This window comes from Balaenoptera ricei, chromosome 5, assembly GCF_028023285.1.
Source record: "Balaenoptera ricei isolate mBalRic1 chromosome 5, mBalRic1.hap2, whole genome shotgun sequence".
Taxonomy (NCBI): domain Eukaryota; kingdom Metazoa; phylum Chordata; class Mammalia; order Artiodactyla; family Balaenopteridae; genus Balaenoptera; species Balaenoptera ricei.
Genome location: NC_082643.1, coordinates 48,381,988 through 48,408,478, shown reverse-complemented (window position 1 = coordinate 48,408,478; position 26,491 = coordinate 48,381,988). Strand labels below are relative to the sequence as shown.

Sequence of the window (26,491 nt, the reverse complement as noted above, 5' to 3'; positions counted from 1 at the left end):
TTGATCAGGTTTCATAATACATTAGATGTTCTGCATGTTCATCTGGAAGAAAAATAATTGTTCATTTCCATTATGTCTTCATTTTTAAGAACATGTTGATTTTCTTCTGGACTCGAAAGAATATATATTTCTTTTGGTGGCACTTAAATTAAGTAGGAAGCATGATACAGATGAATTATCTTCAGAGATGGGTATATCAGTCTCAGGATTAAAAAAATGTGGCTTGCTGGAACTGCATCCTTGCCCCCTTTGGAAGAGCTGCTAAGCCATTCATCACCATGTGACCAAATGAGACCACACCTTGCCGTCTCTTTTTAGGACGCTCTTGGTTTTATAAAAAAGGCGGTGAGGTCAAGGATGAGATAGAGTCATAGGTGTGTGTAAGAGAGGAAATGATTTAAGCCCCATCTCAACAGCCTCTTTCAGCTGATTTACGCAGCCCTTAATGTGTGAGAAAATCCCAGCAACCATCCCAGCCTGAGGGTTGAAGCAGCACTTGGCAAAGTGAGGCATCATGCCACTAAGGAACAGTTTATCCTAATTATGGTTTCAGTTTCCAGTGGTGACAACCTTATGACGTTTGAACCTACAAACCCAAACTGATGAGGTATCGCTGCAAACATACGATCCCACAGGTCTGTACTCATAAGTGCAGATCTGCTTGTGTGCGTGTGAGCACACACGCCCCCAGAAGGCAGTGGAGAGCAAGGCTTCTGGGAAGGGTTTCAGAATAAGACCTGGAGTCTTGTGCTCCTCTGCTGCCTGCTAGCTTTATACGCTGAGACGAGTTACTTTAAGTCAAGCCTCAAAGCCTTCATTTCACATCTGTACAGTTAAAATAATAACAGTACCAGCCTCAGAGCGTGTTGTGAAGATTAAGAGAGAAAGAGTGTGAAATACTTAGCACAGAGAAAGTTATCAATACGTGGTGGTGCTGGCTTTTTGTAATTAATACCAGTGATCATCAGCATTTTTATTATTGGAGCAGAATGAATGATGAAAGGAGGACAAGAAGACAGCAAACTAGGGATAACTAGTTAGAGCAGAGTAGCAGCAGCACTGAAAGAAACCGAGAAAAGAAATCATGCAAAAATCAGGCAGGCCGGGGCTTCCCTGGTGGCGCAGGGGTTAAGAATCTGCCTGCTAGTGCAGGGGACATGGGTTCGAGCCCTGGTTCGGGAGGATCCCGCATGCCACGGAGCAACTAAGCCCTTGCGCCACAACTACTGAGCCTGCGCTCTAGAGCCCATGAGCCACAACTGCTGAAGCCCGTGTGCCACAACTACTGAAGCCTGCATGCCTAGAGCCTGTGCTCCGCAACAAGAGAAGCCACCACAATAAGAAGCCCGCGCACCGCAAGGAAGAGTAGTCCCCGCTCGCCGCAACTAGAGAAAGCCCACGTGCAGCAATGAACACCCAACGCAGCCAAAAATAAATAAATTAAATAAATAAATTTAAAAAGAAAAAAAAAAGAGTGGTTTAAAAAAAAAATCAGGCAGGCATACAAAGACCTAATGTTTGCAAATAGGAACAAACGCATTTTTAAAATTTTTATTTATTATTTATTTATTTATATTGAAGTATAGTTGCTCTACAATATTATATGTTACAGGTGTACAATATAGTGATTCACACTATTTAAAGGTTATACTCCATTTATAGTTATCATAAAATATTGGCTATATTCCCTGTGTTGTACAATATATCCTTAGAGCGTGGTGTTTTGTTGTTTTTTTTTTAATCTATGACTCATTTTATTTATTTATTTATTTATTTTTGGCTGTGTTGGGTCTTCGTTTCTGTGCAAGGGTTTTCTCCAGTTGCGGAGAGCGGGGGCCACTCTTCATCGCATTGCGCGGGCCTCTCACTGTCGCGGCCTCTCTTGTTGCGGAGCACAGGCTCCAGACGCGCAGGCTCAGCAACTGTGGCTCACGGGCCTAGTTGCTCCACAGCATGTGGGATCTTCCCAGACCAGGGCTCGAACCCGTGTCCCCTGCATCGGCAGGCAGACTCTCAACCACTGCACCACCAGGGAAGCCCTAGAGCGTGTTTTATACCTGATAGTTTGTACCTCTGACTCCCCTACTCCTATAATGCCCCTCTCCCCTTCCCTCTCCCTGCTGGTAACCACTGGATTGGAACAAATGCATTTTTAAAGTATTATAGCCAAATGTTTCATTCACCTATAATTTGCAAAATAATTCAGGCAATCTTCTTTTCCTTCTCCGTCTCCCCTCTTGCTATAATGTGCTGAGTTATTTGTGTACAAGCACACGCACTTAGCCACAGAGCCTTCAACAGTAGAGTTAGTGGGGAATCTTTGAGGTTTTGGTTTATTTTAATAGACTTTATTTTTTAGAGCAGTTTTAGATTTGCAGAAAAATGCAGCAGAAACTACAGAGAGCTCCCATATGCCCCTCCTCCCCCCTCACAGTGACCCCTGTTGTTAACATCTGCACTAGTGTGGTACATTGGTTATAGTTGATGAATGAATTAGATGATGAATGAATGATAAAAGAATTAGATGATGAATTAGATGATGAATGAATGAACTGACACATTATTATTAACTAAAGTCCATAGTTTACATTAGGACTCACTCTTCGTGTTATACATTCTATGGGTTTTGACAAACGTGTAATGTCTTGTGTCCACCATTACAGTATCATACAGAATGGTTTTACTGCCCTAAAAATCATCTGTGCTCCAGCTATTCATCCCTCTCTTTCTCCCTCTGAACGCCTGGTAACCAGTGATCTCTTTATCTCTATAGTTTTGCCTTTTCCAGACTGTCCTATAGTTGGAATCATACAGTATGCAGGCTTTTCAGACTGCCTCTCTTCATGGCTTGATAACTCATTTCCTTTTTATCACTGAGTACTATTGCATTGTATGGATATACCACAGTTTATTCACCTGTTGAAGGGCAGCTTGGTTGCTTCCAAGTTTTGGCAATTACGAACAAAATCTTCTGTAAACATTCATGTCAAAGTTTTTGTGTGGACATTAGCTTTCACCTTATTTGGGTAAGTATCAAGGAGCACAATTGCTGGGTCGTATGGTAAAAGTATGTTTAGTTTTGTAAGAAACTGCCGAACTGTCTTCCAAAGAGGCTGTCCCATTTTGCATTTCCAACAGCAAGGAATGAGATTTCCTGTTGCTCCACATCCCTGCCAGCATTTGGTGTTGTCACTGTTTAGAATTTTGTCCATTCTAATTGGTGTGTAGGGGTATTGTTTTAATTTTCAGTTCTCTCATGGCATATGACGTTGAGCCTCTTTTCATGTGCTTTCTTGCCATCTGTGTATCTGATGTCTATTCAGATATTCTGCCCATTTTTAATTGGGTTGTTCATTATCTTATTGTTGGGGTTTAAGAGTTCTTTATGTTTTAGATACAAGTTCTGTATCAGATATGTGTTTTCAGATATGTGTTTTCATATAATTTTCTCCCAGTGTGTGGCTTGTCTTTTGATTCCATTAAGACATTTGAGTTGTCAGGGGAGGAAACTGCGGCTCAGAAAACTGTGTGATTTGCTACAGATTTCATAGCTAGTCAGTGCCAGAACGAGAGCCCCAAGCGCCTGATTGTTCTGTGCTGCGGGGTTGCCACTGAAGAAGCAGCTCTAAGATGCCCTGCTGGTTGGAATGCCGAGTGATGGAATTTTTATCTTTAAAAGGATTGCCCTCACTTTTATCTCCCCTGTCTAGGGCAGAAGAGATGAGGGTCTGAAAGTGGATGAGCAGCTGGCCAAAGAGGATGCCCAGGTCGGTAACAGAGCAAAGAAAACATCTCCTTTAACGATTCTCCCTCCTGACTGTGTTCTCACTTCTACGGCACCAGCCGGGGTCATGCTGTCTCCTGTCCTGTCTGGAGGAGAAGCCTGACACCTGGGGATCCACGGACCCCACCTTTCTGCCTTCCCCACTGGTGGATATTATTCCCCTGGCTCCTGCCACACAACCGTCAGATTTCCAATCCACTAAAAGTGAGAGACACGGATTATCGATGATCTCAATGACCTGTAAAATAAACTTGCCCCTCTTCTCATTCCACCTCCTCAGAAAGAGACAGAACTGGGTCTGTGGTAACATTTAAGTCTTCTCCCTTGTCCAATAGATTCTCTATAATGCTGGTGAGAACAGATGGGGCACGGATGAAGATACATTCACTGAGATCCTGTGTTTAAGGAGCTTTCCTCAACTGAAGCTGAGTATGGACTCGCATTATCATCCTTTTTTGCGTTGTATTGTTTTTGCAAATATTTCGAGGTTTAATATACACAGTTCTGGGAAATGAAGTTAAAAATCGTGAAGGCTGGCCCATTTTTATGTACAAACATTTCAGGAAACAACCTGGGGGGCTGCGGGGGTGGGGGGGGGGGACGGATGGCAGGGAGAAGAGAGGAGCAGCTCTCTGGGGTGAGAGCAGAGAGGGGTGTTCCTGTGGGATGGAGGAACCTGACTGCACTGCTTCCAGCCCGTCTCTTGCCCAGTTAGCCACTTTCCAGGAAAACCAGGCACTGCGGGTGAGTCTTTGTTAATGCATTAATGCAGATTAACAGTCAGCTTTTTCTGATATGAAGGTAAATGGGTGGGTGGGGGGGGACTCTTTTTATCAGACCCAACTATTACACGGAACAGCTAAGCACCCACCCCTTCACTCATGCATCTCTCTGAGTCATTCTGGAAGCAACGGCACCCAGAAGCCCAGATCTCCACTTCCTAGGGACATCTGACTGTGGCTTCCCAGTGCTGGTCTAGAGAACAACCACAGTAATGACTAGGCTGATGCCGAGTTCACGGGAAAATGAGGAAACCTGGGCATTAAATTTTCATCCTTTTTATAAAATAATGGCAGTGGTATATTATAGTTGCTTTATTGATGTCTTTATTTGAAAAATAAAAACCAAACAATCCTAGATCTCTCTCCAAATTTTCTTTTTTTGAAATCCACTTGGAAAAAACATACTTGGCTTACAAAGTATGCCTACGTGCTCCGTGACGTAGGTACAGGTTTTGCCTTTGGGCAAATGTTGATCAAGTACTTTGAATGCCTTCTAGTAAGTATGAAGTAGGCTATGCTGCCTTAGGGAATGATTTACTCAGCACAAAGAAATCGTCATAATTAAGATTTCTTTAGCGGATTTAAAACATATTTGACTCATGAAAACATTATTGTTTCCCAGGTGCTGCTCTAATTTAAAAGTAGCCCACCTTACTAGATAAATTATTTATCTTTTAACCTTTCAGGCTATTTTAAATGCTTACAGCCTGGGAATGGGGAGGGAAGCGAGGAGAGAGAGAGAGAGATTGATCATTGAAGAAAATGGCTTATGAAGTTCAGGTTTTATTGTAGATGACATTTTTTAAAAGTAATAAAAAACCAAAAACTTCTGTGCTGAGTGTTTGATGGTTTAAAGGAGTTTTTGAGCTTGCCACTTAATAACTTGATTTGCTGCATATCAAATCAAAAACCAAAATATATTCAAGTGTGGTCAACTGGGATACTTTAAATATTTTTGTGGTGCTGGGTTTTTTTTTTAGCCTTTGATGAATACAGAAATATCAGCCAGAAGGACATTGAGGACAGCATAAAAGGAGAATTGTCTGGGCATTTTGAAGACTTACTGCTAGCCATAGGTAAGCCCTTGAGTGCTTATAAACTGAGTTACTTTGCACTTGTTTTCAATACATCTCAAGATTAGCTCTTTTCATCTCAGAATCCTGCCTGATTTCATCTTTATGCCCCTCATAGCCCTCAGCACAGTCCACGGTACACACAATATGCTTAACAAATATTGTTAAATGGATGCCGGAAGAAGTTATCTTTTTAGGTCTTCCTTTGCCTTTTAACTCTGTATTTGTCTTGTTACCACGTTTGGATCATAAACTCCTTGAGAGATAAAAATATTGCATTCTTCCTGGCATTTTTATGGAGCCTGTTGAAAACACAGACCTAAGCCCATTTGGTAATTCATCGTATTTGGTTATTTTTGGCAGTGGCCTCCCAAAGTTAAACTCAGGTCGGAACTACAGGTCTCCTGCCTCTTGGTGACGCGAACAGGCAATATCAAAAAGAAAATAAGTCACAGACTGAATCCGTTCCTGGAGAGACACGTGGATTAACAAGCAGACAAAAACACGGTTATATAAGCTGATCTGTCTTCTCAATCAGGTCTCTGCAGTCTGTGCTTTTAGGAACCCAAAGAACACCTTGCGAGAAAGATTGCATTCAGAGAAATGAGACACTCTTGGAAGACAGGATTCAGTGACCATTCTAGTCAGAGTCAGGCAGTTAAATCTAAATGCTCGTACACACACAGGATTGTTCAGAATCCTAAACAGCAATCCTAAATTGTTAGGAACAATCCTAAATTGTTCAGAATCCTAAATATCCAATTTGGGGGTGGCTATTGGGCTTGCTCCAGGCTGCTTCTCCATTAATGCCAGGGTAGGAGTACCTGTACTCCACACAGCTTGTCATTTCGCCAATGAAAAATCATATCTAACATCCATCATGATCATTAATAGCTTCTACGGTGAGTTAAAGATAGCTGATGTCTAAGGGTAGCCTCTTCCGGAGTGAGCCTCTGATTCATCTTTCAAGTGTTAATTACCACCTCTGGAGGGTGAACTCCCCATTAGGGTGCCTCAAATTGTATTTTTTTTAAAATTTATTTATTTATTTTTATTTTTGGCTGTGCTGGGTCTTCGTTTCTGTACTAGGGCTTTCTCTAGTTGAGGCAAGTGGGGGCCACTCCTCATCGCGGTGCGCGGGCCTCTCACCATCGCGGCCTCTCTTGTTGCGGAGCACAGGCTCCAGACGCGCAGGCTCAGTAGTTGTGGCTCACGGGCCTAGTTGCTCCGCGGCATGTGGGATCCTCCCAGACCAGGGCTCGAACCCGTGTCCCCTGCATTGGCAGGCAGATTCTCAACCACTGCGCCACCAGGGAAGCCCTCAAATTGTATTTTTAAATAAACACTCATCAGGCACTTACTATACGCTCAGCATTGTGCTAACCTCTTTTCAAATACCAACCCATTTAAGCCTCATAACAATCCCATGATAGGGACTATTATTACCCCCATGGCAAACCTGAGGCACCAGAAGGTTAAGTTCCTTCCCCAAGTGACCCAGGGAAAGTGTGGTAGAGCTGGAATTCTAACCTAGGCACTTGGGCTCCACAGTCTATGATGTCAACCAACCCCTCCAATGTGCTGCAGTGTAAACAGAGACCGAAACCTGCATATATCACACAGTCCATGCTCAACTATTGATATTTTAAATTGCAGAAAATATCCCAGGGAGCAAGCACTCACTAAAGTCTGGGCCTTGGGCCCCATTCTCAGCGTTTCCTCCACATATGTTATTTCATTTAACTTCTGAGCCTCTCTTCAGTGCCAAGAATAGGACTGTTGATCCAAATGCCGCTTAGAATATATGACTCTGATTGATTTGCTAAAAGATAGGCCAAGAAGGAAAAAAAGCTTCTATGCATCAGGGACTTCCCTGGCAGTCTAGTGGTTAAGACTCTGCACTTCCACTGCAGGGGGAACAGGTTCAATCCCTGTTCGGGGAACTAAGACCCCACAGGCATACAGCGTGGCATGGCCAAGAAAAAAAAAAAAGGAATTAGAGATCAACCTCCATAATTAGCTCTGAGAATATTCCAGTGGCAATGATATAGCCAGTTAATTTTTTCCCATTTCTTTTTTTTAATATTTATTTTATTTGTTTTTTATTTTTTAATTTTTTTGGCTACATCGGGTCTTAGTTGCGGCACGTGGGATCTTTCGATGTGGTGCGCAGGCCCTTCACTGCGGCGTGCGGGCTTCTCTCTAGTTGTGGTGCACGGGTTTTCTTTGTCTAGTTGTGGCACACGGGCTCCAGAGGGCATGGGCTCAGTAGTTGCGGCGCGCGGGCTTAGTTGCCCCATGGCATGTGGGATCTTAGTTCCCTGACCAGGGATTGAACCCATGTCCCATGCATTGGAAGGCGGATTCTTTACCACTGGACCACCAGGGAAGTCCCTCCATTTCATATTTTAATCTTTACATCAATTTTGCTGCTTTTTACCTTGCCTGCTGTAATATTTGAAAAACTTTGTTGAGATGTACAAATTCTCACTTCATTGAGCTAAGAAGCATTTTTGGAAATAGACATTGAATTATACACTAAATTTGGGCTATAATATACATGATTTTATCAAGTAAAAGAAAGACCTTATAATTTAAAGTTCAAGATATGTCACACTTTCATTTTCTATTTCAGTCTACCATTGGAATACAACAGGTTTTTTTTTTAATCTTTATTGAGATATAACTTAAGTACCATAAAATTCACCCAAAGTGTGCAATTCAGTGCTTTTTAGTGTCTTAACAGAGTTGTGCAACTGTCACCACTATCTAAGTTTAGGATATTTCCATCAGCCCCAAAAGAAACCCTGTGCCCTTTGACAGTCACTCCCCACTCCTCCCCACCCCCCAGCCCCTGGCAACTACCAGTTGACTTTCTGTGTTGATAGATCTGCCTGCCCTGGCTATTTCATATGCAAGGAATCTAATACAGCATGTCAACGTATAGCTTTTGACGTGAAAAACCATCTGAGTTCTAACATCTTAGAAATGCATGGTAGGAAGTTTGCTAGCTGTCACATCTGGACTTAGATAAGGAGAGGCTTTATTCAAAGAGACTATTTCAATAGGGAGAATAGTTGAGTCTCAGAAATGTACAAAAGTCTGAAAATCAAACAGAAAAAGCTTTTCTTTTATGGGGAGGAGATAAACAGACCTTAGCAGAAACTTTCAAAGGGAAGTTGGACAAGCAAGGGGGCATAATCGTTGGGGGTTGACAGGAAATGTGTCTCGCTGTGTCAGCTGGTTCTCAGGACCAGCTGAAAAGGGGACACGTTCTGCATTTCAGCACCTGCTCAGGTTGGGGGCCAAGCTAGGGTTCAGGGGCCTGTGCGGGGGAGGGGAGAGGCCTGAGTAAATTTTGGTCAAGAGAACACAGAGGGTAAGAAGCGGGCAACTGTGAACCCTGGGTCATCATAATGAACTTCAGTGGACTCCCTGATTTTTAGGAATTTCCCTGAGTTTCCCTGCTGGGGTTGGGTCTTAAAGCAAGCTTCCTTATACTGCATATGCCACCATCTCCCCAAATATTCATGAGGAACAAATCGTGCGTTTAAGAACATAAAGCGGAGAACAAGGTAAAGGGTTATGAAAAGAAAGGATTCTCTGCATTTAGTCTGGGGTGAGGGAGATGATTGAAAAGCTTAATAGGTTAAAAGTGGGCATAAAACTTTCAATCAAATGATTAAGGCTTGCTGAATATAAGTTTGAGAAAAAAATAGGTAATATCAATTTGCATCCTTGATTTCTTCTCAGACAGCTTCAAATTTATAACTGTTTTCATGTTTGTCCCAGATTCCATGTTTCTAATATATTTCTCTTTCTGTTTCCCTTAAATCACTTATACAAAAGGGCTTTTAGCTTTCCTTAAGAGAGTCTGAAAGGCATCATGAGAAAGTCACTATTCTTGTTCTGTTCTCCAAAATTCATTATAAAATTCATTCACTTTTGGTCAGATTCCTACCTAGAGATCAGATTTAAGATGATAAAAATAATTGTGTTGCAATAAATAGATTTATTCTCTACAGACTTTTCTAGTCCTGGCTGTTTTCATTTTACTTAAAGGATAATTAATATGCTTATGTTTTTGCCTATTATCTTTTTCTTATTCTGCTTTACTTGTTATTTCAAAATAAAGAATTGGAAGAGTGTAGTATTTTTTTGATGACTGAATTTAGATTATAGGTGCTGGTTCTAATGTAATTAATCAACCTATAAATTCTAATCCAGTCATTTAAGAGAAGATCTTTCCATTGGAAAAACTGGTTTTAAACTGAGCTGCAGTGCCCCTGCTTACCTAATGAGTTATTTGGAGCAACACCTCTGCAGTCTTTAGACCCAAGCTATTCATCAGCAGTCAAAGATGCTAGAAACGGAGCCACGGTACACCCTAGGGAGTTATCAATGTAAGCGTAGGTGTTGGTGTGTCTGGGATCTGGAAATGAGTCAGCGGCTGTGAGAGTTTCTTTGGCAGGTAATTTTATTTTCCCTGTGGCTAAGGATAATTACTGTGCTAAAGTTCCATGCGAATATGACATTATAAGGCTTTGAAATTCAGGTTAAGCATTCATTCACTCTTTCATTCTAAAGAAAAGCCAGGAGTGGGGAGGAGGAGAGTGGTATGTTTACTCACAAAAAAAATTTTTTTAACGTATTACTGTAGATTAACTCAATTTCTATTAAATGAAACTGAACATTACTTTGCTTTTTTTTATAACAGTCTGTTGTGCAAGGAACACGCCTGCCTTTTTAGCTAAAAGACTGCACCAAGCTTTGAAGGTTGGTCTGGAAATTTCATATATATTCTTAACTTCCCTCAAGGAGAATGTAAAAATATTGCTTAATGTTGATGGACTTTCGTATTTCTTTTCCACCTTGATGAGTTCTCTTTTGTAGCTAATGTGTCTACTAATTTGGCTCATTGGTTGATAATGAGTATCCTAATCATTATAGACGTAGGTACACTGCAGTGTTGAGTAAATCATTTCCCCCACTTCACAGTAATGTGGGCAGTCAACTTGTTTTAGGATGACAGACCTCCAGCTTGAGCCAGTAGCCTTTCAAGCTGCCTTACTTAAACCAAACTGAGTCAGCAGCCTTTCACGATACAGAAACCCTGTGTTTTCTCGTCGGCTGCCACTGCTAGATGGGGAGCTCCAGGAATCTGTTCAGGAGGTCTTCTTGCTCTTTTATGTCTTTACACCTTCATACTGAGCCTGGCACATAGAAGATGCTTACTTCAGTTTCTTCCTGGACATTTCCTGTGGAAGTCCACGTGCTCCTACAAAGCTGCGTCCAAAGTAAACACATCATTGTCCTCACCTCACCTCCCACCCCAATCTTGCTTCCCATGCTGCATTCAGTCATCTCAGTGGATAACCCCAACGGGAACTAGCCTTGCCCAGCTCGCTGAAGTTATTGTACCTTTCCTCCCCAGCCTTGTTCCCTACGCCTCGGCCACATCAGCCTTCTTTCCGTTTCTTGACTATGCTGAGCCTCTTCCCATGTCAGTGTCTTTGCATGTGTCGTCCTCTCTCCTCCAGGTCTGCCTATGGCTGTCTCCTTCTCATCTCTGAGATCTCAGCTCACATGTCACCTCCTGGGAGAGGTCTTCCCTCACTACACCAGTCAGCTGGCTTCCTTTCACTCACACTCCATGCCATCATTTTTTTTTTTTAATTTATTTTATTTATTTATTTATTTTTGGCTGTGTTGGGTCTTCGTTTCTGTGCGAGGGCTTTCTCTAGTTGCGGCAAGCGGGGGCCACTCTTCATCGCGGTGCGCGGGCCTCTCACTGTCGCGGCCTCTCCTGTTGTGGAGCACAGGCTCCAGACGCGCAGGCTCAGTAGTTGTGGCTCACGGGCCCAGTTGCTCCGCAGCATGTGGGATCCTCCCAGGCCAGGGCTCGAACCTGTGTCCCCTGCATTGGCAGGCAGATTCTCAACCACTGCGCCACCAGGGAAGCCCCCATCATTCTTATTACCATGCACTTGAGCAACTTGTTCATTGTCTTTACCGTCCAGCTCCATCTATTAGAACGTAAACTGCATGAGAACAGAGATATCACCTGTGTTGTTCACTACCATACGCACAGCACAGGGTACAATGTCTGGCACGTAGGAGGTGCTCAATAAGCATTTGTTGAATGAATGAATAAATGAATAGTGTCAATATTCACCTAGCTGTTCAGCGAGAAATGTTACACTTCCCTCTCCTTCATTCTCCTCAAATGATACATCATTAAGTTTTGTCAATCAACCTTTATGAGCATCTCTTACATCTATCCATTTTCTCCATCCCTACTGCCATTATTCTAGGTCAGGCCATCATCATCATCATCTCTCTGTCTCTGTCTCTGTCTCTCTGTCTCTCCCCTTCTCTCTCTCATTATGTAATCATCTCTGGATGGGTCCCAAAGCTTCTAGTCTTATTCTGTTATCTTCATCCCACTCTTACCCTGCAGTCCATTCTTCATACACTTGCTGTCAAAGGAATTTTCTGAAACCACAAATCTGATCTGATCTCAACACTCTCATGTTTAACAGATTGCAGTAGTTCTTCACACTTGGGATAAAGTCGAATTTCATTTCATGGTTTACAAAGTCTGGCCTTTCTAGACACATTTCTTGCTGTTCCTTCTTATTATTTATGTTCTTGCCCTAAACCATCACACATGCTGTTTCCTGTATAGGAACACTTCTTTTCTTCTCTGTAAGAACTCCATTCCTTCTTCCCCTGGCTGATTATTTAGACCCCAGCTTAAATACCACTTTCTCAAACAGACCTTTCCTAATCTTTGATCTATCTTAGCCCTCCCGAGCATATGCTCCCATAGTACCCAGTAGTTCCCATACGTCACGTTTTATTGTAATGGCCCATTTTCTCACCTGTATCCTTTACAAAATTGAAAGTTTAACTGGGGCATCTCATCTCTGTTTTCAGCATTTGACAATACGATGGCACAGAGAAAGTGCTCAATAAATATTTCTTGAATAAATGAATGATGATGTTTGATGAAAAATGAGTGAAGGAGAGTCACTGTGGTTGAATATTTTGCCATATCAATATATTGATATATATCAATATATCAATTGATATATATCAATTGATATATATCAATATCAGATAATATTTTACCATTATCTATGTCCTGTAAATATAGCTCTATATGTTGTTTTGTGAACAATGAGATTGGTATTGTGGACACTTGCATTTCTCAACAGGGTGCTGGGACTGATGAGTTTACTCTGAACCGAATAATGGTTTCCAGATCAGAAATTGACCTTTTGGACATTCGAGCAGAGTTTAAGAAGCAGTATGGCTATTCCCTACATTCAGCAATTAAAGTAAGTCTCTTCTTAAAAAGAGCAAAACATATCATGCCTGTCTCTACCCATCCTTTTTCCCTTATAATTCTCAAAACATGGAGATATGTGACTTAGGTTTCTCTCTCTTGTCAGTGTGTAAATGTGTTTCCTGAGTTTAAAAGAGTAATAACAAAATATCCCTTAAAGACAGTGATTATTTTTCAGCTCTAAAATCCCAGGCACATAAAAGACACTCAACATTTTTTTCAGGTTTAGTGGCCACTAATTTTTCTTCTTTTATGAATTGCATGTGCAAGTTGCTTACCTATTTTTTATATTGCAGTATTTTAATTTATTTCAGTTTTTCTTTCTGACAATAGAAGAAAAGTACGTATTTTAAATTTCTTCTTTGTTTGACTCAAAAGATAACATCGTTCTGTACCTTGGAGTTTTTTTTATTTCAGGATATAAGAAGCTTTCTCATTCTTTTTAACAGCTGCATATCATTCCATTATTTGTATATTTGTACCTACCACATCAACAGATGTTTCAGGTTTCTTGCTACTATAAACAACGCTGCAATACGCATATACAATTTCATAAGGTACAAGTGTATCTGAGGGATAAGTTATCATGAGTTGGTAGGATTGCTGAGACAGATGTAAATACATCCATAATTTTGGTAAATATTACCAATTGACTTCCACTGCACCTCAGTTAGTCAACTAGATTCATTCACCAAGATTGTTTCTGTTTTTTGTTGTTTTTTTTTTTTTTTAATGAGAGCTGTTGTTTTTGCACTAAACCTTTGCAGGAAAAGATGCATGCCTAAGTTGAAACAGAAAACTTATTCAAAAAGGCAGCTGTCAGGCTGTGCCTGGGGCTTAGCACAGATTTCATCAACTGCTCATACTCAATGAAATTTGAATCGATCTGACACATTACAATAGTTTCAATCAACAGGGAAAGATACAATAACGTTAACCACATTGTTTTTACCAAGGCAGAAAAGGAGAGGCATACATTTTATAAAGATTGCCAGTAACAAGGTTGAAACACGAAGAAAGCCTTCAGTTCACCCTTGGCAAACTAGGAAATTCAGTTAACTGGTAGCTCTCCCTGCCCCGCTCCATGGTCTGGGTAATTGAGGCTTATTGTATTAGGAAACATTTAAGCAACGTGTATCTTGACAGAAAAGAAAAATCCATTGCTGCAAAGTTCAGTGTGTAATTTAAAATTATCTAAGGTTTCTTCACTTCTGTCACCTAACATACATTATCAAGTAATCTCATTACGTTTTCAAGACTGATGAATAGGATGTTTTCGATGGTTAAAATTCTGTAATTCAGGAGCTAGAGTTCCATTTTGTATATCATCCCAGCCTTGGGTTCCTCTTCCTTCCGCCTTTAATTTAGACATTTCTCTGCTCATTAACACCTTTCTCAAATGATGACTGGAGGGGACGAGAAGAGGAAGAGAGTAGGTGAGAACAAATCTGTATCTCTTATTACTTAATAATAGGATCTTAATTTAAAAGTTGGATGAAATTACAGTTTTTGGTAGATTTCCTTTATCAACAAGTTGAGTACCTATTTAATAAATAGCATAATTCCAGCGTCTTTAAAGGAAAATATAATAGCTACCCTCAATTAATTCATAATCTATGTGGAGACTGAGGTGGGCATAAATAAAACAATTACAAGATAATGAGTTACCACAGTATTCTGCATAATAATATTTCATATTGATAGTACATACTAAAATGTGAGATTATAAATGCAAAGAAATTTTTTTTAAAAAAGAGAATAAAGTGGCTGACATAAAGAAATAATATGAAACAACACGCAGTTAAATACTAGATTATGGGGTACAGAGGACAGTAGTATAGGAATTGAGAGTAAAAGACGTTTGGGATTAGATAGGGAATATTTCTTGGGAAATGGGTCTTGAGCTTGCCTTTCAGGTGAATAAGCATGTGTTAAGTACCTCGTATGAGCCAGGTGCTATGCTGGTCAATAGGGTCTCAAAGGGGAATGCTCTAGAAACATATATATGATGATAAGTAGGAGGGTAAGAATTAATGAGGCACTTGATTGATTAGGAGTCTACCTTGGGAATATGGAAAAATAAAATCTGAGTGGCAGTATGCATTCAGTTGAAAGGGAGACTCGAGATCACAGAATTCGTATTCCATTCATTCCATTTAAAATATTTACTAAATGTATATTATGTGCCACGTTCAGGATTAAAATTATAAGTAAAGAAAAAAGTTTTCTATCCTTATGGAATTAGAAATAAATGTAAAATTACAACCATGTTCAATGTAAAGGAGATTGTGCTATAAGATCACATAACAGGAGGATTTGACCGATAGGAAGGTTATGATTCAGATCTAAAAATGACTAGACTTAACAGGGCGAAGGCTGTGGGGGTCAGAGGTCAGCAGAGCCTTCTAACAGAAGGAGTTGCAAGTGGAAAGACCTCGTGGTGGAGGAAACATTAATGAAAACTGAGGCTGGCGGGACCAGATCATACAGGACTTTTTCTGACAATGTCTAAGGATTTTGTCTTGCTTAAGAGTGATGGGAGGCCACTGAAGTGTTTAAATTTTAATCACATAGTGTCATGACCAGAAGTCCATTTAGAAAAGATCCCTGTGACTGTGGACAATGAATTGGACATAAGATAGAAGGGATGTGGGGTGATGAGTTACTATATTAGTCATATTAGAGTAGCTCTGACTGTAACACAAAATAGTGATGCAAAGCTACTGGTAATACAAAGGGAGGAAAGAGCAAAGACTCAAAAGATATTTAGGAGTTCAAACTTACAGGACTTGGTATGACATCTTGGTGTGAGGAGAAAGGAAGGGAAGGAGTTGAGGATGACTCCCAGGTTTCTAACTGCCAAACTCATAACAAACATGGCATCTTGTACTGTAAGTCTCAATCTCACCTGGTATCTTTCCTGAACCAAGATCTTTTTTGGCTAGACTAGGGGAGAGGAACTGGGAAACATACTCTGTGGGGATGTAGTTCATTTCACTTTCTTAAGTCAGGAAGTATAGTTTGGTGTTAAGGGGCCAGGTTAACTGGGCTCGAATCCTCCCTCTGCATTTATTCTCTATATAGTTTGGGGCAAATTTCCCAACCTCTGTTTTTCTCGTTTTACTTATCTGTTAGGTGGAGCTACTATGGTATCTACTGTACAGAGTTATTATAAGGGTTAAAGTAGTTAACCCTTAGAAGAGCAAGTGTTTGATAAATACTAATATAAATATTATTAAAACTATAATTTTCTAAAGTTTTGTAAGAAAAATAAGATTATGTAATATTAGGTAATTGATGCACTCATTTTTTTTAAACCCAAATTGAAATGTAATTGCAGTATATCAGGAAGAATATATAATAATATTTTATATATATATATATATATATATATATCATCCATCATATATTAATATATGATATAATATATATATCATATGATATATATAATATATCATCCATCATATATTATAAAGAAGATGCTAGGCTGGAACAGGATTACACTCAGGTGTGAATGGATGATGGAATTACAGGTGCATTTCACTAAATGGTACAGGTCATGAGCCTTACACGCCAGTGAATCCCCTAGTGCTGTGCAATTTGATTCATTCATGGTCCCCTCATTATTTACGCCATGTCTGTCCTTCTATCCATCGGTCCTGTTCCTTGCAGTCGGATACTTCTGGAGACTATGCAATCACACTCGTAAAGATCTGTGGAGGAGATGACTGAGTCAAGAATGTCATTTCCAAAGGCTGCCTGCTCCCATGACGGACTTTTCCCACAGCTCTAATTACTTCTTTCTCGCAGTATTTACAAGCACAAGCAAGTGTCAAGAGCAACCTGTTTTCCTAACAGAAATTTTCATTGTTCCATAATAATAACAACAAAAAAGTGATTATTATCGTAGAGCATCTCATCATAATGTAGCCGTTTATAAATGAACTTTTTAAATGATATTAAGGATCAGCTAATACTATCCAAATTATATTTCTGCTTTGGAAGTGAGACTCTTTGTACAGTTCTAAAACATTAAATGCAAAACAGTGTAATACAAGTTCTTGCCTCTGTAAAAGGTAATCTGCTGTTATCATCAACCAGCATTGTTTGGTACCTGGCACCGACAACTAATGATATTTTAAAACATGTTTTTGTTATAAAGCTGTTGCTGCTTCCATTTGTCTATCATCTTATTAATCACATTCATCCTTAAGAAAGGAATAAAAACAAAGATGCATGTAATCCTGGCTTCCCCTTTCTCGTCTGATCAAGCTAGAGCAGTGGCAACGCATAATAATTTATTTCAGAAAACATCTGCTGAACTACTGATCTAACCACTGCCCATCTGAATGGCAAGCATGAATTGTGGTTGTTTCATGTTAAATACTACTTTCCCAGAAGGGTTGTTTAGAATCAAGTTTCTAAGATATCCTTTTCCTCTAAAATAAGTTGGCAAAACTACACATTTCAACAAATCTTTCATGTCACCGTTGAAAGGGACCTAGGATGAAATACCTAGACTAAAAGGAAATATATAAGGTAAAAAATTCTAGTTGGAGTTATTAGTCTGAACTAAAATAGAAATGATAGTTGTATGAGAAACAGAAATAGTGATGTGCAGAACTTTTAATCAATGGATTCCACTGGTCAACATTTCTGAGACCTTTCAGAAAGATGGAGAAGTTATTTCTCATTCTGAGATTTCCAAAATGCATATGGGAACAAAGCACAGGGATTTAGAATCTGCATACCAGGTTTTGACATCCTGCCCTACCATTTACCACTCTGTGATGCTGGGAACTACGAAACCCTGCTAAACCAAAGTTTTCTCATCTTAACAGCACTTACCTCTCTCATAGGTTTGTTTTTTTTTTTTTAAAAAGGTTAAGTAAAACGATGCCTATGAAGCACTTAGCCCTGTGCCTGGACATGGCAAATGTTCAATTACCATGTTATCATTTACTATTACCAAGCAACATCAAAATGAGCATGACAGCATTGCAACCATTCTTCAATAGACTTCAGTTCACCTACCATGTGACACACCCTGTGCTAAGTAAGTGTTGGGTACACCAGAGGAACTAACTCGTTTCCTTTGCCCAAAGAGCTTAAAATCTGTTTAGGGAGAGAGACCAATGTGGTGGAGGCTTAGAGTACAAGGGGAGGTGACCGGTGATAGGCAGGGGCTAGATTATGAAGGTCTCACAGACCATGCTAAAGAGTTTACAAGCAAGGGAGAGTCATGGAAGGAGCATTCAAGGAGGATTTCAGTCCGGGAAATGATGTGGTCAAATTTTTGATCAAGGAAGAGGAATGTGTGGGAGAAGAAAGCTAAAGGCAGGGAGCCCACTTGGCAAATTAATTGTCTAATCAATACTAGAAGCATCAGTCTGAGCTAAGATAATGGCAAGGGAGAAAAAGGTGGGGGGGGGGGGAATATACACACTCAAGAAGTATTTAGGAGGTAAAATTGACAGAACACAATAATCAAAAGGGTCAGGTGTCAAGTATGCCCTCACGATTTTGGCTTAAGTGACTTGGTTAGTAAGTGTCTCACCAAGCAATAAATCATTGCTAATGCTCACTGAGTGCTTACTGTATATCAGGCACTATGTTAAACAGTGTAGCATATGATAAATCATTAACCCTCAAGGAACTTTCCAATGTAGGCGTTAACTCACAGATACAGGAATGGAAGCTTAGTGAAATTAAGTAATTTGCCCATTGGAAGAGCCAAGATTTAAACCCAAGCAGCCCAGCTCACAGTGTCCAGGCTGTTAACCACTATTTTGCCTTAGAATTTATCCCACTCCAAGGCCACTGTTCTTTTCAACCCGAGAACTTAGTTATTGGAATGCAGGGATTTTTGTCTGTTGCATTCACTGCTATATCCCTAGTGTTTAGAACGTGCTTGGCACGTAGAAGGCACTTACCTATAGCGTTGCATGTCATGTATTTTATTTTGACTGCTACATATCACTCCATTGTGTTAGTCATATATTCATAAGTATAATTTCTAGGAGGCCACAAAATTGCCCTGGGGGAAGTAGGGGAAGCATCATTTTATCTGGATCCCTCCCCTTTGTGCTTCTTGAAGTGATGGTGCCCCACTATGGCTATAGAAGTAGCCTTCATCTCCAGTGAGTAAGGGGCAGAGTGTAAGAGGAAAAACACAAAACTAGGAAGGCCTTGGGTTTTTCTCTTTAACGGGTTCTGATCACCAATTTCCCATGTTGGGCAGCGGTTGGGGTGGAGATGAGGATGGGGAGTGGGTCCCACACCAACAAGCAATGCTCTGATACCAGCTGGATGTCCTACAATTCAACTCAATTCTGACACTGTCTACCTGGTGATACCAAACCCCATAGGTTAAGGGCTCAGTCCTATAAGACTAGCCCCCTCTTCAGGTGCCAGTCAAGGTTGTCACCTGTGCTTCTGACTGACTGGCTAAAGATTGGAGTTTCCATCAACCTCCACCTTGGGTGTGACCAATTTGTTAGAGTGGTTCACAGAACTCAGGGAAACATTTACTTACGTTTAGAAGTTTATAATAAAAGAATATGGTAAAGGATACAGATTAACGTCTAGATGGAAGGGATGTGTAGGGCAAGGTGGGTGGGAAGGGGCATGGAGCTTCCATGCCCCATCCAGGCCCAACCCCCATCCCCCTGCCCAGCACCTCCATGTGTTCACCAACCCGGAAGCTCTCTGAACCCCAGACTATTGGAGTTTTATAGAAGCTTCATCACATAGGCTTGAGCAATCATTAACTCCATTTTCAGCCCTTTTCCCTTCTCAAGAAAATGAGGGGCAGGGCTGAAAATTCCAAGCTTCTAATCATGGCTTTGTCTTTCCAATGACCAGCCCTCATCCAGGAGCCCACCCAGAGTTGCCTCACTAGCAAAGACCAAATATTAGGACAAAAGATACTCCTCGTGCTCTTACCACTTAGGAAATTACAAGGGTTTTAAGCGCTCTGTGCCATGAATGAGGGGCAGAGACCAATATATATGTTTTCTATTCTCTCACCAGGGATTCACCGTGTACTTTGTCATAAAACAGGATAGCTACTAAACCATTGTGAAAGTCAATGTAAATGTTATACATCTCTAAATTCCTAGCCCAGTTCCCTAGTCAGAGTAGGTACATGACAAATCTTAATGACAATTATTTGTAAAGTGGGGTCGTAGATCTTTCCTGCCATTTGCACCAGGTTGATGTAAGGAGCACAGGAAATAATGATTGGAGCTACTGTGAAAAGTATTGAACGCTATTCAAACGTGATGTAGAATTGTAGAATTGATAGTAAAATTATCACTTTTTGTTGTATGTATGAATCAAGGACTTACTACGTGCTGAGTACTATGCTAGATATTTTAGATCTCATTTATTCTCAGAGCATGGTTATATGTGTCAGTGTTATCGCCATTTACAGATGAGGAAAATGAGGCTCAGAAAGGTTAGGATGCTAGCCCAAGGTTACACAGCGGGAACCAAGGTGTAGGATCCAGGTCAGATGGTATTTGTGCATGAGTGAGTACGAAGAAAGATAAGAACATGAAGGGAGTGGTGATCACTGGACAGAACCCTGCAAAGAGAAAGGAACTTTGAGATAATGAAAGACTCCAAGGAAAGCTCTCCTCCAGCCCCTCTACTCTCAACCTTCTTGCCTCCTATGCATTGGGCCAGCTAGTAGCTGCTAAAAGCATGTTTCTGATGATTCCGATGGAACGTGGTTATCTCAAGATGGAAGGTTGTTACTGACCCTTCCAAAGAACTGCAATATTTATTTAAATGTTTAAACACTACATGAGAATGAGAGGGGCTGTATAGGGCACAGGACAGTGCGTGGTTTAGTGCACGGGCCCTGGGGTCATGCTGCCCAGATCTGTTGACTGTAGGCAAATTACTTGACCTTGCTAAGTCACCTAATCCTCACCCTTAAAATGGGGACAGTGGTAGTTCCTACCTCATAAAGTTATTTTGATCATTAAACAAGAAAACATTTAAAAGGTGGTTAGCACAGAGTTCGATCGGGAGCGGGAGCGGAGAGCGGACCCCAGAGAGTCCCGAGCAGTGTCACCGCTGCCGCCGGCCTAGCTACCGTCACAGCCCGGGAGGGGCCGCAGCTGCCGCAGGGGGCCCCAGTCACCGTCGCCGCAGCCACGAGCAGCGAGACCGAGACCCGGCAGCCGCCCGCCGCCCCCCGCCCTCCGCGCTGCCGACCCCAAGCCCCGCACGACGGGCAGCGGCGGCGCAGGGCGCGGCGGCCCGGGCGGCCTCACACCGGAGGCGCCTGCCGGCGGGGACGACAAGGCCATCGCATCGAAGGTTTTGGGAACAGCAAAATGGTTCAGTGTGAGAGACGGGTGTGGTTTCATCAACAGGAATGACACCGAGGAAGATGCATTTGTTCACCGGACTGCCGTAAAGAAGGAGAACCCCAGGAAGTACCTTCGCGGTGTAGGAGATGGAGAGACCGTGGAGTTTGATGTCGTTGAAGGAGAAAAGGGTGCGGAGCAGCAAACGATGCAGGCCCGGGGGCGGTTCCAGCGCAAGGCGGTAAATATGCAGCAGAGCATAACCATTATAGACGCTCTCCACGTCGCAGGGGTCCTCCCCGCAACTACCAGCAGAATTACCAGAAGAGTGAGAGTGGGGAAAAGACGGAGGGATCGGAGGGGGCCCCCGAAGGCCGGGCCCGACAGCGCCGGCCCTACCGCAGGCGAAGGCGCCCACCTTACTGCACGCGGAGACCCTATGGGCGTCGAGCACAGCGTTCCAACCCTCCCGTGCAGAGAGAAGTGATGGAGGGTGCTGACAACCGGGGCGCAGGAGAACAAGGTAGACCAGTGACACAGAATATGTATCGGGGTTATAGACCACCGTTCCGCAGGGGCCCTCCTCGCCAAAGACAGCGCAGAGAGGACGGCAGTGAAGAAGATAAGGAAAATCGAGGAGATGAGACCCAAGGTCAGCAGCTACCTCAACGTCGGGACCGCCTCAACTTCAATTACCGACGCAGACGCCCGGGAAACCCTAAACCACAAGATGGCAAAGAGACAAAAGCAGCAGATCTACCAGCTGAGAATTCGTCCTCTCCCGACGCTGAGGAGGGCGGGGCTGAGTAAATGGTGGCTTACCATCTCTACCATCATCCGGTTTCGTCATCCAACAAGAAGAAATGAATATGAAATTCCAGCAATAAGAAATGAACAAAAGATTGGAACTAAAGACTAAACTGCTTGCTTTTTCCCTGTTGACCAACTAGAACTATCTGCGTTATCTATGCAGCATGGGGTTTTTATTATTTTTACCTAAACACGTCTCTTTTTAGTAATGACAAACGTGGTTTTAAAAAAAAAAAAAAAAAAAAAAGCCTGGTTTTTCTCAATACACCTTTAAAGGTTTTAAAATTGTTTCATATCTGGTCAAGTTGAGATTTTTAAGAACCTCATTTTTAATTTGTAATAAAAGTTTACAGCCTGATTTTTTCAAAAATGTCAACAAACTGCAAGCACCTGTTAATAAAGGTCTTCAATTAAAAAAAAAAAAGAAGATGGTTAGCATAGTGCCTAGCGTATGGTAAGCCCTCAAAAAATGTTAGCCCAGATCATATTATTATTACAGTGTATTATTCAAGGGCCATGTTTTTTATTGCCTCCAATTTCCACAAGGTGGCAGGTCGAGTTCAAAGTGGACCCCATGGCTCTGTGTCCCAAAGGCAAAACCTATTTTAATTGTTTCAGAATAACTGGGACAATTATGAATTGTTCGGAAACATCTTTATTGTCTATAGAATGTTTGTCACGGTCCAGGCATCTTACTGTTGCTGAAAAACCCTTCTTAATGGAACATATGGATCATTTAGTTTAATCCTCTGTTTCTCACGATTCCCAGCACCATCTGCATTTACATGAAATGTGTATTAACTCTTCCAGGGATCACCCGGCTGAGTACATTCAAGTCATCTCGTTATGCACTAAGTTTAGTCCCTGGAAGACTGTGAAGGGGAGACAACGAGCAAGCTGGAAGGAGTCCTGGTCTCTGTGACTGGTGAACAGCAGAAGGCAGGAGATCTGTACACCTCATCTTAGAGTGACAGGGTGTTTGGTCTGTTCATGAGGAGCTATAACAGGGCATATTGAGGGAAATGTTTAAACAGTATAATTCAGACTTTTCTTCTATGTATCCTCTTCTTTTTCCATTTCCCTAATTTCACGTCATATTGCTAACCTCCAATTTCTACGATTTTACTTTGTCTTTAACGCATTGGTTTTGGGATCAGATCAGACTGGGTCCAAATCCTGACTCCACTACCCATGATGGCAGTGTTTATAGTAGCACATATTTGACAAATACTTCTTTACACCGCCATTCTTTTTTAAATTAATTTTTTAATTGAGGTAACATTGACTTATATAAGTTTCATGCGTACAGTGTTGTATTTCTACTTCTGTATACCCTACAACATCAGTTCTTTACCTGATAACAAAACCTACCTGAAAGAGTTGTGAGGGTTAAATGAAATAAAGCACATGAAGGATTTAATTCAATCAGAAATAGTTACTAGTAATTACACTGGCATAGCCTTGCCCGGCAAGTGGCAGATAGAAGGTGTTCAATGAGCATTTGTAGAGTAAATAAATGATACTTATTTTAGTACTTCACAGTGATAGTAACTCTAAGACTGGCCTTGGATATCTTCAAGGAAAACGCTCACTGAAATCAGTGATCTTGTCAAATGTGTTCTCTGATTATGGGAGTCCAGTGATATATAAAGCTCCCCAGGCTTGTTTCCTGCCCACCACTCATAATTGTGTGACATGTGAGCATTCAAATTACTTAACCTTTCTGTGCCTTGATTTCCTTATCTGTAAAGCCAGGATGGTAATAACATTTAATACTTCAGATTCAAATAGGTGTGAGGCTTCAGCAAGTCAGTTTAGGTAAAGCACATAGCACAGAGCTTGCCATACCTTAAGTGCTCAATAAATGTTAGCTATTATCCTCTGGCTCGGTTTGGAAGACCTACCATTGCTTCTACTTGATTCACTTGGGGGATTTTTGGATGTTGGAAGGTCAACGCTTCTAGTTTGTAATTAGGAAAGAAGATAAAGCAGACCTTTTGGCAACTTCCTGCCTATGAAACCTTGTGTTTTACAAACCACGGAAAGTACCCCAAATTTCTTCTTAACCCACCCCAGCAAATTGACAAATTCGGATCTTTCCCACCCACTCTCTGTACATCTCCCGTGGGACTATGAAAATAAAGGAAGTATTCGTTGCTTTGTGCATAAGCTGTTTTCCTAGTGGTATATTTCTTCTAGTTTCGACAAACTCAAGCTTTCTTCCAGTTTTATCTACCAAAGTGTCAGCCCTGCTCCAAGACCAGAGTTTGCCTGTTTCTGTGGATTTTGCAAAGTGCACTTTTTGCACTTTTTCCAAAAGTGGGAGAGAGGCAAATTTCAAGTGAGGAGACTTACAGAGTAGGAGTGGCACTGAATGGCTGCAGCAGTAAACAGTAAAAAGAAATCCCCAATCCTCAAACCCAGGACGCCAAAACAGCCCATTCAGCTGCATGAGTTTTAAAACACAATCTTGCATGAGGGAGAACGGGCCATCAAAACCTACTGGAGTCCTCTTCTGGCACAAGCTTTGTGGAACTGGATGTGGCAATAAATAATGGCCAGGGTGACTTGCAGAGCTCTGGGCTTGCCCTGAAATAACTGATACAGTATCAACCACCAGACAAAAGAGACCTTTGACAAAGGATACTGAGATGAAATCAGCTCCCACATACACGAGCATGCCACAGTGGGGTAGAAGGTGGGGAGAACAAAGGTCCGGGTGGGAAGTGAGGGAGAAGGAGCCCAAGTCACACCTCCCCTTAGAGAACTGCAGCCAGAGCATAACTAGCCTATACCAGTGCTCCTGGCCACATCTGTCACGTGAAGTTTAGAGGTTTTCAAAGCGGAAAATTTAAACTTTTCGTTTTGCTTTGTGTTAGAGAGTCAAGTCTACAGAGACAAATTCACATCATGTATTGCACATTCTGTTTAAACAGGTGTTGACTGATCTCTTCATGCAAAATATCTTCTTTGGTTGCTGTCAGTCAAACCAAGTCTGTGAGTCCTTTATTCCTTCAAGTAATTATTGCATGGTAACCATGGCCTAGGAACTGTGCTAGGTGCTGGGGTTACAGGATGAATAAAGCTACTCATTTTCTGACTTCAAAGACTTGATATTCTGGGGAATGAGAAAGAGAAAGTAAAGACAGATACCCAGCTAATTAGTAAATACAGTGTGGTGGTGGTGGTGGTGATGATGGTGACAGTGGTGATAGTCATGATGGTGTTGGTGGTGGTGGTGACGGTGATGATGGTGGTGATAGTGGTGATGGTGGTGGTGGTGGTGGTGACAGTGGTGATGGTAATGGTGGTGGTGGTGGTGATGGTGGTGGTGGTGGTGATGGTGATAGTGGTGGTGGTGATGTGGTGGCAGTGGTGATAGTGGTGGTGGTGGCAGTGGTGATAGCGGTGGTGGTGATGGTGATAGTGGTGGTGGTGATGGTGGTGGTGGTGATAGTGGTGATGGTGGTGATGGTGGTGGTGATGGTGGTGGTGGTGGTGATGGTGGTGGTGGTGGCAGTGGTAATGGGGGTGGTGTTGGTGGTGATAGTGGTGATGGTGATGGTGGTGGTAGTGATGGTGGTGATGGTGATGGTGGTGGTGGCAGTAGTGATAGTGGTAGTGTTGGGAGGGATGGTGATGGTAGTGGTGATAGTGGTAGTAGTGGGGGTGATGGTGGTGGTGATGATAGTGATCGTGGTGGTAGTAGTAATAGTGGTGCTGGTGTTGGTGATAGTGTTGGGGGTTGATGGGTTTGGGGAACAGGCAAGACCTGGCTGCCCCACCTTCAAGATGTTTGACCTCAGATAAGATTCTCACACTGTTGCTCCTGACTTCCAGAATTGACAAATAAAATATTTAAAGAAACTGCTGATTATTAGATGCTCAATTAAAAACTGTTAAAGTCCTATACGGCAGTGATTAAGAGTCTGAAGCCAGTCTAGTTCAGGTTCAAATTCTAGCTCTAAACATACTAGTCATGGACAAATTATTTAAACTCTTGGTGCCTCCGTTTCCTTATCTGTGAAATTTGATAGTAATAATTAAACCAACCACCTCAGATTAAACAGATTAAATAGATCAATGCATGTAAGCACTTAGAACAACCCAATGAATAGTATGCACTATGTGAGTGCTAACTATTTATCATGAACTATAGTAAAATGTGATATGCTCTGTAACGATGCTATTAAAAACGCTGTGAACTACTATGCATCATAACATCTTATGGAAAAACCCAAGTGAAATTTTTGGCCTACCCAATAGATATAGATATAGATAGGCAGATAGACAGACACACGTATAAAAGAGATACTTCATATTTTGCTACATAGGAAAAAAAAAGAGAACATGTTAACAACGTAGAGGGA

At 41.6% G+C, this 26,491-nt stretch overlaps 1 protein-coding gene and 1 pseudogene across 2 annotated transcripts in view; both read left to right on the top strand.

Annotated features, from left to right (window-relative positions):
• Nucleotides 1-17,165, top strand: part of ANXA3 (annexin A3) — a 55,577-nt gene extending 38,412 nt beyond the window's left edge. For both annotated transcript variants that reach the window (XM_059922791.1, XM_059922792.1), the window contains 6 exons: nt 3,711-3,767; nt 4,120-4,213; nt 5,547-5,642; nt 10,357-10,415; nt 12,860-12,982; nt 16,663-17,165. In XM_059922791.1, coding sequence (XP_059778774.1) covers nt 3,711-3,767; nt 4,120-4,213; nt 5,547-5,642; nt 10,357-10,415; nt 12,860-12,982; nt 16,663-16,722 — 489 coding nt within the window. In that variant the 3' untranslated portion in view covers nt 16,723-17,165. The remainder of the gene's footprint in view (nt 1-3,710; nt 3,768-4,119; nt 4,214-5,546; nt 5,643-10,356; nt 10,416-12,859; nt 12,983-16,662) is intronic.
• Nucleotides 17,166-19,089: 1,924 nt separating this feature from the next.
• Nucleotides 19,090-22,287, top strand: LOC132366219 (Y-box-binding protein 1-like; annotated as a pseudogene).
• Nucleotides 22,288-26,491: the final 4,204 nt, after the last annotated feature.